Below are 19,790 nucleotides of genomic sequence, written 5' to 3' on the forward strand. Positions count from 1 at the left end.
AACCTCTATTAACAGTCAGGGTCTCAGTACAAGACGGGCTCCACATCAAAGGAGTAGCAGGGAAGCGTTTTATAAAGGAACCATTCTCAGAGCCAGGGACAATGTTTAGGGAAACCAAGAGGGATAGTTTAGTGCCCCAGGACCACTAGATAAGCTAGCATTTTACCACCTCTCAGCCAGTAAAGGCAAGGGAAGGTTGTGGTTAGCAGAACCAGAGAGGGTAGAGTCATGGAGAGGGACGCGAGGTGGCAGGAGCTGTGGTAACCAAGCAGGGATCCAAGCTGGTAAAATAAATACCCTAACCTCATCTTTTTCCAGTCCTCAGATCTCCTGCCATGCCTCTCATTGGCCAAATCTTACCAAAAGTCAGAGGGCAAGGAAGCCTGCTGATGCAGGCCACGGAGATCAGCCTCTGGGAGGTACCCAGAGGGGTGCAGAGAGCATATCTGCTGGGCAACAAGCAACCTCCGGCACAGACTCCAACGGGTAAGACAAAACCCAAACAAAGAAACAGAAAAGAAAAAAGTGGAAGAAACAGAGACAAGGCAGACAGCAAAAGAAAACATTTTTAAAACTCCACAATAAAATCCATCGAGAAATAATAGATGACAAGGCAACAATATGATCAATAATAGAAAATTATTTTTTAAAAAGAGGATTAAAGAAGAAGAAAGAACCCCTCAAAATTAAAAATGATAGCCTAAGGGAGCCTGGGTGGCACAGTTGGTTAAGGCTCTGACTCTGGATTTGGGCTCAGGTGATGATCTTGCGGTTTCCTGAATTTGAGTCTCATGTGGGGTTCTGTGCTGACAGTGTGGAACCTGCTTGGGATTCTCTCTCTCCCTCTCTCTCTGCCCCTCCCCTGCTCGTGTTCTCTCTCTTTTCTCTCAAAATAAATAAATAAACATTTTTTTAAATGATAGCCAAAAAAAATTCCATTACAAAGTTTAGAAAATCAACTTAAGGAAATTTCCCTGAAAGTGATCAAAATAGTAAAAAGATGTCCAAGAAGAAAGAAAAACTGAGAAAATTAGAAGATAAGTCCAGGAGATTCGACACACATCTAAGAAGTCCCAGAAAATGAGAACCGAGACAAATAAAAACAAAAATTACCAAAAACTATTTCAAGAAAAATTTCTCAGAACAAAAGGGCACAAATATCCTATTGAGAGAGTTCAATGAGTACCAGGACAATGAATAAAAGAACACCCACACCAAGGTACATCATCATAAATTGTTTTTTAATGTTTATTTATTTATTTTTGAGGGAGAGAGAACACAAGCAGGGGAAGGGCAGAGAGAGAGAGGGAGACACAGAATCCGAAGCAGGCTCCAGGCTCCAAGCTCTAAGCACAGAGCCTGACACGGGGCTTCAACTCACATACCGCGAGATCATGACCTGAGCCGAAATCGGACACTCAATCAACTGAGCCACCTAGTCGCCTCCATCATCATAAAATTTCAAAACAGTGAAGAGAAAGAGAAGCTCCTGAAAGTTTCAAAGGTGGCGGGGGGGGGGGGGGGGGGAGGGGGTGTGTGTGTGGTGTGTGTGACATACAAAGGAACAGAAATTAGAAAAAACAGACTTCTCAATAGTAACATTCAAAGCTAGAGGACAATGGAAAAAAACCTCCACAAATCAGAAGGAAAAGGATTTCCAACCTAGTATCCTACACACAGCTAAACTGTCAATCAAGTGTGAAAACAGAGTACATGTATTTTCAGAAATTCAAGGGATCAAAAATTTTATCTCCAACTATTCTTTCTCAGGAAGCTACTGGAACATGTGCTCCACTAAAATAAGAGAACGATCTAAAGAAAGAGGAAGACAGGGAGTTGAAAGAGGGTTTATGACAGGACAGCAGTAAACAGAAATCACAGGATAACCCCCTGTATAGGCTTGGGGTGGGGACACTGCTAACAGAGTTGATGTACTTGACCCTATGGAAAAGAGTATCAAGAGGTGAAGAGGTGTTTTACAGGTGTTTTGGGGGGCATTTGGGAAAAATTAGTGGTTAGTATAGAGAATAGCAAACAAAGGAAGAGGGAAAAAAACAGGCAATTTTACCCCAGAAAAAGAGTATACAGCACAGAAGCTATGTCGTGATGTATTACTTGGCTCAGCAGTGACAGAGTCACACTGGTCATAATAATGGACTAATGATTTCAGTACAGTTGGGAGGATGGAGGGAGAGGAAATGGAAGAGGTGGAGTAAGATAATTAATTTTTTATTTATATTAGGAAAATCAAGGGATAAAATTTGCCTTATTTAAAATTAAAATATCTTGGGGCACATGGGTGCCTCAGTCAATTAGGCATCCAACTTCGGTTTAGGTCATGATCTCACAGTTTGTGAGTTCAAGCCCTACCCCGGGCTTTGCACTGACAGTGCGGAGCCTGCTTGGGATGCTCTCTCTCTCTCTCTCTCTCTCTCTCTCTCTCTGTCCCTCCCCCAGGGTCTCGCTCTCTCTCAAGATAAATAAACTTAAAAAAAAAACTTAAAAATAAAAAAAAATTAAATGAGATTAAATTAAAATATCTTAAGTAAGCATTTGATTTGGAAAAACAGAGGTATAAATACCTGAAAGGAATTCAAAATGTCTGGCTCTGGGAATGGGTCTCGGGATGGGAAAAGCTGAGGCAGAAACTGCCATTTTTTTAAGCCTTTTATTATTTTACTTTTTAACACACACACACACACACAATGTATACACACACACACTATATACACACACACACTATATACACACCCACACACACACACACAATACACAATACACACACACACACACACACACACACACACACTATTCGGCTACAAACAAGCGGTAATCTAGTAAAAAAGCACATGCTCCAGAGTCAGATAATCTAGTTCAAATAGTCCCACCAAATGTCAGTTTTAAAATCTTACAAGATGTTTACTTTTCTAAGCTTCATCTGTGAAACAGGATTGTGTGTTACAGTGTAAGTGTATATAAGATACAAGCACAGGAGTATGCAGGAGAGTGCGTAAGAGCTTTGTGAGACAGCGTATGTAAGAGCTTAGTCTGGCTCCTGCTGCGTATGTGGTAAATTCCCTGAGAAGGAAGGATATCACTGGCACATGTGATGGTCACATCACCCTGGTTCTGCTTCAGGAATGAAGACCGAACCCTCTATGCTTCAACACACACCCAACGAGACGATAAGCAGGGACCATGACCTGTGTCCTCGAGCCCCAGTCACAGGGCCCAGCTTTACAAAGGGTACACAGGAAGAGTATTTTCACTAGTATATGTCTGTGGCATTGGCTTAAGAAGAGAGGAGCAAGATGACAAAGAGGGCCATATGGGAAGCAAGGCGAAATACCAGAAAGAGCCCTGAAGTGAGTCAGAAACAAACATGCTGAGCACCTACTCTGTGCCAAGAGCTTTTCCAGAAACCACACAATTCACTCCAGTGACAAGCATTTACAGAAGCTATTATCTTGATCTTCAAAGATGAAGAACCCACAGTTCAGAGAGGGTGGCAACTTACCCCTGGTCACACAGATATTAAGGAGCAGAGGTGGAATTGGAACCCATGGCTTCTTAACTCCAACACCTCAGGCTCCTTACGCTATCTTACGGTGCCTGGGGCAAATCTGGCAACCTTTCTAAGACTCCCTGTCCTCACCTGCATGATAGGGACTGAACCTCCCCCTGAAAAACCTCCAAGCAGCTGCAAGAATGAAAACAGGTGAATTGGAGACCTTTGGGCACTGTGAGCCATGAACACACATAAGAGTCACTCACGTCTGCACACATGCCACACGAGGGCTATGCTGTGAGCTTCCTGTCCGTCAGCCTCTTGGCTACGAAAGGAAAAGGACTAGCCACAAGCTGGGCCTAGAGTTACACCTAAGATAGGGCAGAGTCTGGGCCAAGGAGTCTGATGGGGATCTTGGAGCCACAACACCCGGTCAGAGCAATCAGACATTCAGCGTGCTAAGGGCCAAAAGGTCAGCAGCATCTTTCTTATTTCAAGAAGAGAAGCACAAGTTTACTGAATTAATATCTTACAAAGCCACAAAATCAAACCCATTGCCATTCCTCTATGATTCCTCTGTTGAAGTATATAGAAAATCAATCAAAGAAAGAGGGGAAAAAACAGGCAATTTTAACCCAGGGAAAGAGAAAGTATAGCACAGGAGCTGTATCATGATACATTACTGCTACCGTGCAAGATGAAGTCCCAGCTCCTTGGCTTGTCATTCAAGGCCTCTGTAACCGGGCTGCAGATATCCTGCAGCCTTGTCTCCCACTGCTCTCTGTTCCCTTCCTGATCCCTTCTTTTCCCTTAATTTGCGATGACTTTTCCATGCTCTTGTTCATGCTGATCCCATTCACTGGAATGCCTTTCTCCTCCTACTCATCCTTTAAGACCCACCCACCTTAAACATGATCTCTTCTGAGAAGCGTTCACTTAACGCCATGTTAGGGGCAAGGTGTGAATTTACAGAAGAACAAAACCCAGAAAGTGTCAGAGCTGGAACAGACCTTGAAGATTCTCTTACACAACTCTCTTCTTTTATCCATAAAGGAGGCCCAGAGAAGGAAAGTGGCCTGCCCAAGGTGACAGGAGCTAGTCTTGCACTCAGGTCCCTTGGCCCAGGCCTCTTAATGAATCAATAAATCCATGAATGGCCAAAAGGGCAAACAGAGCATTGCTGAAGCCCTGCCCAGAGAGAGTACTTTGGAATGAATAGTCACAGCTATTCTGCATTAAGGGCTTTAGGTGTATCCACGAGGAAGAGGGAGGAAGAGACCAGCGGAGCAGGGACAGCAGCCATGGGGTAGGTGGTATTTAGGACACAGGGTAAGCCAAGCCCTGTGGGTGCTAAGGGGCAACACTGTGAGTTGAGTCTAAGCGTTCATAGTGCCACCCAGGCTCAGGAAGCCCGTTCCTAAGGAAGGACAGAGTGGGCTCATGTGCCTGACTTCTTGGTCATTGTCGAAGTTGCCCCATGCTGCACGTGTCCCCTAGGTGCAATGCTCTGAGGACAGACAACGGAACGGGCTGGTCTCTGTCCCTGCAGACAAGTACTACCAGCACTAGCTCTGCTGTTGCTTCTTCCTGGCTTCCAAAGTCACCTGCACACTATAAGATTGGTTGGTGCTGCCTGATATGCTAATTAAGCCAAAGCCTGACCCCTGCAGGAAGGTAAAAAGATGAGTGAAAAGTGCAGACCTCCGTGAAGTCAACAAATGTCAGTCTGAATCCTGGGCTCCACCTCCCTGGGTCTACAGTTTCCCATCTGAAACATAGGGACAATTCTCATCTGCCTACTTTCTATCTTGCATGATGATGACAAAGTGAAATGATATATGCAAAATGCTCAGAATGCTGCCAGCATGTAGTAGGTGCCCAACTACTGTCTCTTCTCTTTTCTCTGCAAAAAGGCATTATCTATTGTTTTAAAGCCTTTATCTTCTGCTATAATTGTCAGCTTCTGAAGTGTCTTCTTAAATAACCCATAATGGTTCCACACTGTCTGTACAATAAAGTCAATGCCACTCAGCATGCCACGGGAGACCTGGTCCTAGCTGACCCTCAGCTGTCCTGATGGTTGGCCACTTGTCCCCCAACCATGATTCACTCTTTAAAGGCTTCCTTCCCTTTGTTCATGTTGGTGTCTCAGCACACAAGGCTCTTTCTCTTCCTCTGCTCAAAACTACCTTCTTCTATGAGGATTCCCAGAATTAATCATTCCTTCCTCTTCACCTTTTCCTCTAGTTCTTATCACTCTCTGCTTGGGATTCATTCAGTATTAAGTACATATTATGTGCCAGACTTAATTCATAGGTTTCCTTCCCACTAAATGTGAGCTCCGTGAGGTAACAAGCATTGGCTGTATTCCTCCACAGCGCCCAGAATGCCACGTGGCATATTGTCAGCCACCAGTAAGGGCCGAAGGCAAGGAACGAGGACAATCTGTGTGTAAGAATCAGTCAGTTTTTAACAGACATGTGAAGCACTCCCTGCATGCAAGGCAAGCAGTGACAATCTGGTCCATTATGGTTGGTACAACACATAAAAAGCACTCTGGCTACTATATAACCATCCTGTAGGGACTCCATTCGTACTGGTGGCAGGAAAGAGAAGGGAACCCTGCCAAAGTTAAGACTGTAGAAACAGTTCTGAGGACAGACTCTATGGCTTGGGCTAAGTGGTAGCAGTGGAAACAGACAAAAGTGGATGTTCTCAGGATACTTTTAGAGGGAAAGTCAGCAAGACTCCTAAGGGATTAGATGTGAGGCTGAATAAGGAAAGAAGAGGAATCCACGTGGACTCCTAGATTTTTGGGTTAAGTGACTGGCTTGATGGTAATGCCAAATATTGAGAAAAAGATCCAGTAGCGTGGGTCTTGAAAAAGACAAAAGTTCTATTCTGGGCACGTTAAATTGGAGATACTGTTTTAAAACTGATGTGGAGATGTCAAAGGGCAACCTGGATATATAATTTGGTGCTCAGAGGAGAGGTCAGAGCTGAACATAAAAATTGGGAAGTCATCAGCATACAAAAAGTTTTTAAAGCCATGGGACTAGATGAAGTTGACTGGAAAACCTGCAGAGAGAGAAGAGAAGGGGGACTAACACAGAGCCCCGGAGTGCTCAGACCTTCAGGATTCAGGCAGAGAAGGGGGGAAGCCCATGGAGGAGACTAAGGAGAAGCAGCCGCCAATGAAACAGAAGGAACCAGGAGGGCAGGGTATCGTGGACGCCGAGAAAAGTAACTGTTTCAGGAAGGAAGATGAGTAAGTTCCAGGGGTCTGTGGTACAACATTGAGCCTACAGTTAATGATAGTATATTGTACACTTAAAAATCTATTATGAGAGTGACCTCAAATTAAATGTTTGTACCGCAATAACATTTTTAAAATGAATTGATTAATTTTTTTTAAAAAGATGTGCAACGTAATTTATAGACATGAGGACAGACTGGAGTGGTACAGCAGACTTTAGAAACATTTCTCTCATGGAGGTCGTCAGGCCCAGAGAGGGATAGTGACTGGCCAGGATCACACAGGGAGCTGGTGGCAGGCAAAGTGGGACTAGACCATCCATTGCAGAAGGCTGCTCTGGCTCACTCTACCTCTTTGTAATTTCTACCTTGAGCTCACCACCTTTGCCAGGCTCCAAACCCATGAGTATTTGTAAACAAGTACACTGGGTCACAACTGTAGTTTCTGCTACTATAAGCAACATTAGAAGGACTAGAGCATTGTGCTAAAATGTGGCAATCATTCTTGTGCCCAAAAAGGCTGGCATGAGAGATTGAGTAATTTAGCAAGTATGTGAGCCTCTTTGACAGCCTGGCACCCTCACCTGTGGTCTACTATAGACTGACTCCTGTGGACTGATACAAACTCTGCCTCTTTAGGATTAATAGCAAAAAAACCACCTTTATTGAAAGCTAACAAGCACACCTTGTGATGTGAGGCCATGCCTTGGAAAACAAATGACTGAACAGAAACGTCATTTAAACAATAATCAACGGTCTGTAAAAACATCTCTGTACTAATGGTGAAACATCTCTCTTGAATGGCAAAAGTCTTATCACATTTCTGGCCTGGTAAAGAAGAAAATGCAGGGCTTGGAGCAGCCAGGTGTGAGAGTGGCAATGACTATACCTCACTCCGGAGCTGAGGGAAGACCAACTTAGGACATATGCTGACAAACCATGGAACCAAGGGGCTGCTCTGCCTCAGCAAACAGCCCAGGAGGTCACAGCCATCTAAGCAAGCACCTTGAGAACCAGCTACCAGCTTCAGATTGAGCAGCATGAGCTAGACCCAAGGTCTAGCGCCAGCTTTACCACTGACTAGCTGGCAATCTCGGGTAAGTCACTGCCTCTCATTAGGCCTTAGGGTTACTCTGGGAGCAATGGGACCCAGGAAGGCAGCCAAAGAAAGGGAATTCAATAAATAGTGTTGAGACACTATTGGGTAGCCATCTGGAAAAATAATGAAGTTGAATCCACACTTGACATTGTGTACCAAGATAAATTCCAAATGGATCAAAGACCTACAAGTTAAAAAAAAAAACAAACAAACAAACATAAAAAGTACTAGAATCAGGTGCCTGGCTGGCTCAGTCAGTTGAGTGTCTGACTTCAACTCAGGTCACAATCTCACGGTTCATGGGTTCAGGCCCTGCATCAGGCTCTTGGTGATAGCTTGGAGCTTGGAGCCTGCTTCGGATTCTATGTCTCCCTCTCTCTCTGCCCCTCCCATGCCCACACTCTGTCTCTCTCTCAAAAATAAATAAACATTAAAAAAAATTTGGGGGGGGGGCACCTGGGTGGCTCAGTCAGTTAAGCATCTGACTTCAGTTCAGGTCATGATCTCATGGCTTGTGAGTTCAAGCCCCGTGTCAGGCTCCGTGCTGACAGCTCAGAGTCTGGAGTCTGCTTCAGATTCCATGTCCCTCTCTCGCTCTGCCCCTCCCTCACTCATGCTATGTCTCTGTCTCTCTCTCTCTCTCTCAAGAATAAATAAAACATTAAAAAAATTTTTTTTTAATTTTTTTTAAAGTACTAGAGTAGAATATGAGAAGTTCCTTTATACTCTAGAGTGCAGAGGGCTTCTCTAACTCAGAATCCAGAAGCCAAATAGGAAAAGATTGATAAATGTCAGCTACAGAGAAAGAAAAAGTTGCATGGCAAAAACAACACAAAATAAACAAAAATACCAAAGCAGAAACAAAAAAGAAGCTAAGAAAATATATTTGCAGTCTGAACTCCCAAAGGCCTAACCTCTGTAGTACATAAAAAGTCCTAGAAATTTATTATAAAAAGACCAATAATCTAACTGGAAAAAAAGGGCAAAGGACCCTGAAGCACAGGCAGTACAATGTCCTCCCAAAGTCCTAATTCCTGGAGCCTTGTGAGTGTTACATGTCAAAGGAGAACTGAGGTAGCAGATGAAATTAAATGTGCTAATTAGCTGCCCTCAAGATAGGGAGATTATGCTGGATTATCCAGGGCAGGAGAGGGGGCCTAATGGAATCATGAGGATTTTTAAATGTGGAAGAGAGTGGCAGAAAAGTCAGTGATATGATATGATACAGGAAAGATTCAACCAGCCACTGCTGGCTTTGAGATGGCAGGGGGCCACAGTCCAGAAATGCAGGCAGCCTCCAGAAGCTGGAAGAGGGAAGTCACTCCCTCTATACTCCAGAAGATAATGCAGCCTGTTCACACCCTGATTTTAGCCCCGTGAGACCCATTTCAGACTTCTGACCACAAACCCTATGACAATACATTTGTGTTGTTTTAAGCCACTAGTTTTCTAGTAATCTGTTATAGTAGCAATAAAAACTAATACAGGTATGGAGAAACCCTTCATAAAGAAGAAAATACAGGGGCACCTGGTGGCTCAGTCAGTTAAGTGTCCAACTTCGCTCCGGTCATGATGTCGCCGTTCATGGGTTTGAGCCCTGTGTCAGGGTCTGTGCTGACAGCTTGGAGCCTGGAGCCTGCTTTCAATTCTGTGTCTCCCTCTCTCTCTGCCCCTTTCCCACTTGCACTCTGTCTCTCTCTCTCAAAAATGAATAAACATTAAAAATAAATAAATAACATTTTTTTAAAAAGAAGAAAATACAAATAGCTCCTAACTTTCAAAAAGGTGCTCAATCCTCATTCATGATATCCAAAACTAGAGGGATTAGAGAGGTCACAATCATCTTAAAGAAGAACAGAGTTGGAAGACTTAACAATACCAGATATTAGAATTTATTATAAAGCTGCAGTCAAGGTGGTATGGTACTAGCACACATATAGAAAAATAGACTAATGAAAGAGGAGTCCAAAAACAAATTTACACATATAGACAGTTTCTTGATTTACAACAAAGGAGTCTCTAAATTTCAACGGGGAAAGGGTAAACTTCAATAAATGGTTTTGGAGCAGTGTGTGTGTGTGTGTGTGTGTGTGTGTTTTAACTAATTCAAAATGGATTTTAAGCCTAAATGTAAAATGCAAAATAATAAAGTTTCAAGATGAACAGACAGAGAATATTTTCATTTCATGACCTTGGAGTAGACAAAAACATTTTAATTTTTTTAATGTTTATTTATTTTTGAGAGAGAGAGACAGACAGACAGATGGATAGAGCATGAGTGGGGGAGGGGGAGAGAGGGAGACACAGAATCTGAAGCAGGCTCCAGGCTCTGAGCTGTCAGCCCAGAGCCCAATGCGGGGCTCGAACTCACAAGCCACGAGATCATGACCTGAGCCGAAGTCGGTCACTTAATTGACTGAGCCACCCAGACTCCCCAAAAATACCTCAAACCACTAAACAAAAGACTGATAAGCTGGACTTCATTACAATTAAGGATATCTATGCATCAAAAGACACCATTAAGAAAGCAAAAGAGCAAGCCACTGACTGGGAAAAGATGTTCGCAATATATATATGTATATATATATATATATATATATATATATATATATATATACATACATATATATATATATATATATACATATATATATGTATATATATACATATATATATACATATATATATACATATATATATATATATCTCAACAAAGGTCTTGAATCTGAAAGACAAAGGATGCCTACAAATCAGTAAGAAAAACATAGGCAAAATCCACTTTAAAGTGTTTACACTTAAGTTTTTGCACTTAACAAAAGAAGCTACCCAAATGGCCTATAAGCATATGAAATGGTGCTACGCATCAATGGTTATCAGAGAAATGCAAATTATAATGACAGTGAGGCTCCACACTACACACTTAGCAGAATGGCCTAAATCAATAAGACTGAAAATACCTGGCAAGGAGATGGCAGTTGGAACTCCCCTATGTTACTGATGGGCAATATATAATGGGCACTACTACCATGGAAAACTGTTGAGAAGTTATCTACTAATGCTAAGGATAGGATCCAAAAATCCTACTCTCAGTTTTGTACTCAAGAGAAATCAATGTGCATGTTCACCAAAAGATGTGTGTAAGAATGTTCATTGCAGCCTTATTCACAATCCTCAAACTGGAAGCAACCCAAATCTTCAACAGTTAAATGGATCAAGTTGTGGTGTATTCATACAGTGGACTATTACCAATAAAAAAGAATGACAAGATAGAAGACGCAATGTGTTGGGCAAAGAGGCTGGACACAAAAGAGTACACAGTGCATAACACCATTAATATGAAGTTCAACCACAGGCAAAACTCATTTCTAGAGTCAGAAGTTGTAATAGTAGTTAACTCTCGGGGTGGGGTATTGACTGAGAAGGGATACTTTCTGGGGTGCTGGAAATGTTCTGTATTTTGTACTGGGTGGTGGTTTCCTAGGTATACACATATGAAAAACTCACCAAACTGAAACTTTAAGATATGTACACTTTACTGTACTTCAATTTAAAAAGTAAAAAAAGACAAAAACCACCTTCAGTAGTTTTTCACTTATCAGATTGGCAAAAATCCTGACGTTTCTTTCTTTTTTTTTTTTTTAATGTTTATTTATTTTGGGGAGGGGGTGAGCGTAAGCAGGGGAGGGGCAGAGAAAGAGGGAGAGAGAGAGAATCCCAAGCAGGCTCCACACTGTCAGCGGAGAGCCCAACATTGGGTTTGATCTCAGGAACCATGAGACCATGACCTGAGCTGAAGTCAAAAGTCGGCTTAACTGACTGAGTTACCCAGGTACCCCAATCCCGAAGTTTCTTAACATACTATTAGGGGGGCTGTAGAAACAGGTACTCATATAGTGCTAGTGGGAGTGAAAAATGGTATAATTCCTATGAAGGTAGTTCCTATCTTGCAAAATAGATATACTTACTCTTTGATACAATAATCTATATTTATACTTCAACATCTCACATATGAAATAATATATATATATATATATATATATATATATATATATATATATACACACACACACACACACAAGGTTATTCACTACATTATTACTTAGAATAGCAAAAAGACTGGAGATGATCTACATGCCCATCAATAGGGCAAGGGTTGAACAAATCATGGTGCATAGGTATACTGGAATATTATGTACCTGTAATAACAAAGTAGGAAGGCTTTACACTGATATGTAGACTTCCTGGATAAACTGTTGAAATTAAAAATAAGACACTAATAAGTGTGTATAATATACTGCCGTTTATGTAAAAGGGGAGATAAAAAGATATCTTAGCATTTACTTAATATATTCAAAAAGAAACCAGAAAAATACAGAAGAAACTAATAATAGGCATTAACTGCACATGTGGTAGAAGGATTTTGGGGTGTTGGACAAATGGGGGACAGGGTAGGAGGGAAGTTTTTCATTTTAAATCTTTTTATACCTTTTAAGTTTGAATCATGTACATGTATTAATTATTCAAAAATTAAATAAGTGAAGTAATTTTTTTAAGAGGTAAGGGACAATGAGAAGGGGAAGAATCCTAAAAGGGGCGGTTTTCCAAAACAATGTCATCAACTTCACAATTCTCTCTGGTTCTTATACGGAGAACTGCTGGATCTGAAGAAGACATTTAAATTTTTTTTTAACGTTTATTATTTTTGAGACAGAGAGAGACAGAGCATGAACGGGAAAGGGTCACAGAGAGAGGGAGACATAGAATCTGAAACAGGCTCCAGGCTCTGAACTGTCAGCACAGAGCCCGACGCGGGGCTCGAACCCACGGACCGTGAGATCATGACCTGAGCCGAAGTCGGACGCTTAACCGACCAAGCCACCCAGGCGCCCCTGAAGAAGACATTTAGTCTGGAAGACAGAAGAAGTTACTGCTAACATGAAGGGGAACTAAATACTGAAATGAAGAGATGACATCATCTTATCTGGTGGCCTTAAAAATAGGCTGGACTGTCACTGGTCTGCAGGAAAGCAGCTTCGGGTAGTGGACCACAGGCTCTGAAGTTAGAAGCCCTGGTTAAAGACCTGACATGCAGATTCCTCCCAACAAACTGCTCAGCCTACGCTTCCCTTCCCGCATCTAGAAAATGGGGTTAACAGTAGTGCCAACTCATCCATTTGGTATTAGGATTAAATGAGATAATATAAAGCACTTCTGCTTTGCCAATCACACTGTGCATAGGACCATACAGGCTTTTACTTGCCTCTAAGGTCTCTGCAATGCCCTCGGGCTTGGAAGTATTGCCTCTCAGAGGAAGAGCTAGTGTCAAAAAAGATTTAGTTCTCACTATTAAATTCTTACACGACCCTGTTTGATGGGTTTCAAGCCAAGGTCAGACACTGTGCCACACATATTACAAAGATACAAAGGTTCAATAATTGGAAATTATCAGTGAAATGAAGAGAATAAAAGATCCTTACATAGATTATAGCTCCAATTTGGTAGAAGATCTGGCTTTGCTTGGAGGAGGAGGAGGAGGAGGAGGAGGAGGAGGAGGAGGAGGAGGAGGAGGACACACAACACTTCCCTGCCAAATATCTAACCCTTTAACAATGCCTGTCTGGCAGGCCTGAATGCTCCAGGAGAAGGCCACCAATAATAAAAAAAATGTTTTCCAAAGGTCTGTGTGGAGCGGGGAGAGAGGAAATGCAGTCAGCTCTTTTTTCTCTGCAGGAAGGGAAGGCTGAACAACTGCACATCAGGAGAGAAGGCAAACAAATTGCCCATTCAAGCCAAAATAAGCTGCTCCGAGGGGAAGCAAAACAGCTGGAGCCAATTCAGCCAGACATAGAGGTGAGGGCCCCAAAGACACAGCTGGCCTGGGAGCCAGCCTCTGGTAGGCAGGGATCTTTCTGGGCAAGTGGTGGTCAAATGCCCTCATGTCACTCCTGCTGACCTCAGTCTATGCCCACGAATGGGAGCCAGCCAGCCAGCTCTGTCAGATATGGAGGGAAATCCTAGGTGGGAAGGAAGGAAGGACTAGTGAACCTGCCAAACGAGCGAGCACCTGCTGAGCACCTGTTATGTGGCAGGCACTAAGCAGCCACCTGACGTACCTGTGCCATTTGGAAGAACAATTTTAGGGGTAGGTAGATTTTACAGCTGAGGAATCAGACTCACTGAGGTGGACTGACTGGGCAAGGCACACGGTTAGAAGTGGCCACGCCAGCTGTGGCCAATGGCCTCAGCTCTCTCTTTCCTGATTGTCACCTGAGATTCTCGATCCCTGGCTTTCTTTTTCTAAAGCAGGAACTCACACCACTTCACCATCCTGTCTAGCCATGGTGATACCTGGTGGCAAACCGAGAATATGTCAAGAGAAGCCTCATTGGAAAACAAAGGAAAGAACCAGACCAAACTGCAGAAGAAGGGGGAAAAAGAAACCTGGAAGCAAGTGAAGTAGCAGAGTGGAATTATTTTGATTCCCTAAGAAAGCGGAAATGTGGCTGCTGCGGGGTTTGCTTCAGGCTGGAACATGGCAGGTTCTGAATCCCCGTCTGGGGCAGCAGACAGCAGAATCCTGATCTGGAACAAATCTGGGCTAGCACTGTTTCTAGGGCTGTTGGGATTTCCAGATCCCCCAGATTGGGGTCCCCAGGCTCCAATTTACAAATCCCTTCTGCAGCTATGGTGAGATCCTGCATTGGTCCCTGAAGGGTGAGGAAGATGCTTCCCTCTCTAGCTTTTGAGGTTCCCATCCTGAGCCTCAGGCCTCCTTATACCCATCTTACAATTACTTCCTTCCTTGAAGTCTTAATATATGACGATGACAATGATTATGGTAATAATACCAGCTCACATTTACTGAGCTTCTACTTTTGTGCCAGGCACTGTTAGCACTCTACATAACAACTATGAGGCCAATAATATTATATGAGGCGATCAAGGCACATCAAGGCATATCAAATGAGGCGATCAAGGCACCGAGGGGTTAAGCCACTTAGAGAAGGTTACCTGGCTCATAGGTGTAGGAGCCAGAATTTGAGTCCAAGCAATCTGGCCCTGGTGTCTGTGCTCTTCTTAACCACCACTCATAATGCATCAGGTCCTAGGATATGAGAGTCAAAAGAGCAGTCTTGGAAGACAAGCAGACAGCTTTACTGTTTATTGCTACTTGTCCCTGGACAACCTGTTTATCCTGTATAAAATGGGTACAACAAATATACTTTGTGGAGTGTCCATTCTAAGAGCAGATCCTGAGTCATGTCCTTCCATCAGGCTCTATTTCACCTCCCCTTCTGGTCTGTCTATTGCACATTCACTACACATCAAAGCTGTTTCTACACTTGGGGCAAGTTTGGCTTCCTTATACTCTGTTCCAGTCTATTCTATAACTGTTTTGTGCCTATCACATGGGAGACTTAGCACCAGGCGCAGAGAGCCCAGATCTCGGGGAATGAGACTGAAGGCAGAGAAATCCATCTGAAGTCGGCAATGGCAGAAGGGCCGAGGGGAGGAGCTGGCTGTGAGAACCAGGCTTTAAGCCCATAGGAACTCTCCTCCTCCAGCTTGTCTCCCTCTTTTCTGGCCTTCTGCCAAGGCTAACAGGCACTTCTTGTCACTTCCTACAGCACAGCCTGAGCCCTGCAGGGCACCCATGGAGGGCCCCATTCTTCCAGTGGTGGGGAGCCTCTGCTCCCAGCTCACACACAGGCAGGTAAATATGCCCAGAGCCCTGTGACTGGGCCCACCTTTTCTGATTCTGCAACCGTTCATTTAACAGACTGTGAGCCAGGACCAGGGCACTGAGGACAAAACAGAAAAATACAGGTTTACCCCCCAAGAGCTCACCGGCACACCTGCTCTCCGCTGCCTCTGATGTTCTCCTCACCTGGGTAACGCCGGACACCTTTCCAGAATGTTATCATTCCTCTCTCCCAAGTAACAATTACTTCACTAGCACGGTTACACTAACAAGCCATTCTCCCCTCTCCCCACCCGGACCAAGAGAAATGAGAAACAAACAGAATTATCCACACATACACATTTCTCTCATACCCACTATAGACCAGGTACCTCACATACACCAATCCCCACAGCAATCCTGCAAAATGGGAATTATTCCCATTACGCAGATGAGGGGGGGAAATGGGGGCTCACAAAGAGATGCAACCAGTGTGAAGCAAGGCTCTCTGCCCGCAGAGTCTATGCTCTTTCTACAACCCAGGCTGCCTCTCTCAGCTCAGCCTGCCGCCCTGCGAGCTCTGGCCCCGCCTTCATCTGGATTGTGTTCTTTCTCATAGTTAGATTCCCTACAATCTTCTTGTTTGTGCTGGTCCCAGAGGGAGCCAACGTCTCCCCCAGTGCAGTGACAACAGCAGCAGCAGCAGCATCCTAGGCACCACCTCTGATTCTCCGAGTAGCTTGTCTTAATTACACCCAGGCTGGAGCAGTTCCGGAATAGAGTATGTGGTGCTGCTGCGAAGCATGCAGGTTTGCTGTTACATTTTCTCGCTCCTTCTCTGACTCCAGCCCAGTTTACTCCCCACCCCCCTCTGCTGGCTGGCAGCCTACCTCCTCAGCTGTCCTTGGTTCTGCCTCCTTGCACATCACGTTTGGGCCTACAAAGTAGTGCTTCAAACTGCTGCCACTGCAGGCGGCTGAGCCAGTCTCAGCTCAATTCAGAAAACAGAGCCCGAGTCTCTGCCGGGTACCAGGCACTGCTCTGGGTACTGCAAACAGGCAGAAAACAAAAGGAAAATGCAGGGGCCTTGCCCTTCAGAAGCCGAGTCAGAGGCTGGGAGAGAAGTAGCCAGAAACAGAAATCACCAACAGAAGGCTAGCAGTGATGGGTTTGTAATAGGATCCGAAAATATCAGAGCAGGAGGGAACCTTGATTTTCTGTTTTAACCCCTCCATTTTACAGATGGAGAGCTAGAGCCCAGAGGAGGGCAATTACAAAAAATATCAGATAATAACAGTGAACACTGCTAAAACCCTCACTAGGAGCCAAGCGCCATTCTATGTGCTTTATATATATTGACTCCTGGAACCCTCACAACAAACCCTAGGAGGTACGCGCTACTGTCCTCCCACAGAGGGGTTAAGTGCCTTGTCCAAGTTCACACGGCTAGGAAGTGGAAGCCTGTATTGAACTCAGACAGTCAGGCCCCACACTGGTGTCTCTTTAACGCTCTGTGAGATGAGACTAGTCTACCTATAGAAGTAATGAGAAAGCTTCTTAAAGGAATTACTCATAGGCCTAATTATGAAAACAGTGAACCCTGGTTATCCAGAGTCAATTAAGAGGAAACCTCAATTAATCAGAAGCTTGGCTTCATCTGGGAGTACCTGAGTGCCACAAAATACAAGGCAGTTAGGGCAGTGAGCAGAGCCCTATATCTCCAAAGAAAGAGGAAAGAACTTGGAGTAAGGGATTTATTCAAAGAAACAAGAGCAGCCCAATCTTCTTCCTCTTTCATGTCTGGCTTTCTACACATGCTGTCCTCATAGTGTATAAAATCTTTAATATCCTCAAATGCCACTCCCTGGGGGAGGGGAGCCAGCTCAGGTACCTTAAAAAGACGCTCAATGATATGGATAGAAATTTTTAGAAAAGGGGCTTCTAGCCCCATGTCAGGCTCTGTGCTAACAGCACAGAGTCTGCTTGGGATTCCCTCTCTCCTTCTCCCCCACTCATTCTCTCTCTCTCTCTCTCTCAAAAGAAGTAAACATTTTTAAAAAGAAAAGAAAAGGGGCTTCTAGTAAAGCCTTGGTCAACCAAAGACTTCCATTTCCCAGCATGTCCCCCAACATACGTGCACACACACACACACACCCTGGCCTTGGGTTAACTGAAAATCTTCTCTAACTCTGCCACAGGACTTTCAGATCACAGTTAGCAGGCTACTCATTACTTACCAATCACTGCCAGATTATGCTCTGAGCCACAAGAGACCTGTAAAAAGAAAAAAAATAAGTTATATTAGAGAAAGAAAATTCCTTGTTCAAGGAAAGATGTTCGACTTCTTCTCATCTGCTATTTGTCCCTTTCACCCCCTAGCCCCACAAAGAACACGACATGTACTCTCATACCTCCTGGCCTGTGCACGTGTGGTTCTTCTGTCTGGAATGCCCTCTCCTCGACTGTCTACCTAGAAAACTTCCACTCATCCTTTAAAGTCTCAACGTGTCCACTGAGACTCCTTTGCTTCTAGGCCGACTCAACACTCCTTTCCTTATGCAACTTGTATGTACCCCACTGTAGCAATTCTCTTGTTGCCTTTTACATTTTTTTCTGTCTCTTCGCTAGACTGCATGCATTTTGAGAACAGGGCTGAGTCTCGGTTAACTGTCTGGGTCTGGGACTCAGTTAATATCTGCCAAATGAGAGAGTGAATGCAAAAACCAAGCACATAAAAGAAAACATACCCAATACATAAAAGAACAAAGAATCATTTGGGGTTCAGAATCTAGTGTTTTCACCAAGTGAGCAGCGCTTCTTGCCTTTCAGTCTCCACATGTCCCAACTGCTACCAGAAGGAAGTAAGCGGGAATATAAAAGCATAAGTGGTTCCCCAGGTACTAATTAAAAGAAACTCTGGACTCCGGAGAAGGATCCTGTGACCTTTATCAGGATGCTCACTTCAGTTCCTAGCAAGAGGAAGGCTTCAGGTCCCCATGGAATGTCAATGCTGGAAGGGCCCTGGAGATCATCTAGTCCAATCTCTCTATGTTGCAAGGAGAAAACACAGGCTTGGGAAGAGGAAACAATTTGCCGTGGGTGCCAGAGCAAGTGTGCATCGAAACAAGGACTAGAGCATCTCTGATTCTTCGGAGCTTCAGGCAAGTTCCTTTCTTGATGCTGTAGCTTCTCACCCCTTCCCAGTGAAAACCACTTGGAAGTGATATTCAAAGGTCATTAGCACAGGCCCCTGACAGTCAAGGTAACAGGATGAAAAGGCATTTGAGCGTTGGAGGCCTAATAACACACTGGTAGGTGAGAAAGGTCAGCAAAGTTTCTGAGACTTTTGTCTTTGTAAAAGCTGTGTGTTCCAGATCACAGCTTCCACAGGAAACAGAGATACCCGCTCTTACGTGGACTCCCTGATAGTATCTGGCAAAGAACCACCTGCATATTTCGTCCCAGTATTTCCAGGTGTCTAGTCTCTGAGCCCCCTTGGGGGCAGGCTCAGTGTCCAGCTGAGGGGTTCCACCATGTGTCGCCCAGGACCATACATACAGCACAAGTTCATTATGTGCTTTCTGGTTACACTGAGGCTGGGTGCCTAGGTTCTGCCATAGGAAGCTGCTTAGATTGAAGAATTGGGAAAAACTTACGTGTCTAACAATAGGGGAATGCTTATGTAAATTATGGTGGAGCCCTCTGATGGACTACTATGCAGCTTTGAAAAATAATGCTTACAGTAAAGAAACATGCTCATGATATCCTATGAACTGAAAAATTACACAAAATTACACAAAAATTGTGTCTCAACTCTACAATAAAATGTGAGTGAAAGACCGAAAGAAACTACATCAAAAGTTAACAGTGATAGCCTCAGGGCTAGGAATGAGGTATGCACTGTAAGGATGGTTTTTCCTTTTGCTTTTTCTACGCTGTCTGAATTTTATACGGTAATCTTATAATCAGAAAACAATGATTAAAAATATAGAAAATAAACATAATGCAGCTCCTACTACGGAGGTGAAAATAATAAATAAATATGGCTATAAAATAAATATGTTATAAAATCTGGTATCTTCTGAAGTTGTGGGGGAAAAGGATTTAAAGGACATAATAACTAAATAATAATGGTAGCTGCATTGTGATGGTAGGATTATAAGACAGTTACTCCTATTCTCTGTTTCTCAAATAGTCTTGAACTGTGATGGTAGTAGTCGCGGTGGGGGGAGCAACAAGTGCAGGAA

General features: G+C 43.7%; 1 protein-coding gene across 1 annotated transcript in view; it reads right to left on the reverse strand.

Moving 5' to 3' along the window:
* SERGEF (secretion regulating guanine nucleotide exchange factor) overlaps positions 1–19,790 on the reverse strand; it is a 235,063-nt gene that overhangs the window by 72,637 nt on the left and 142,636 nt on the right. Inside the window, 1 exon segment of the mRNA XM_042904399.1 lies at positions 17,781–17,817. Within this exon segment, the coding sequence (XP_042760333.1) occupies positions 17,781–17,817 (37 nt within the window).

Source organism: Panthera leo, chromosome D1 (assembly GCF_018350215.1).
Source record: "Panthera leo isolate Ple1 chromosome D1, P.leo_Ple1_pat1.1, whole genome shotgun sequence".
Taxonomy (NCBI): Eukaryota; Metazoa; Chordata; class Mammalia; order Carnivora; family Felidae; genus Panthera; species Panthera leo.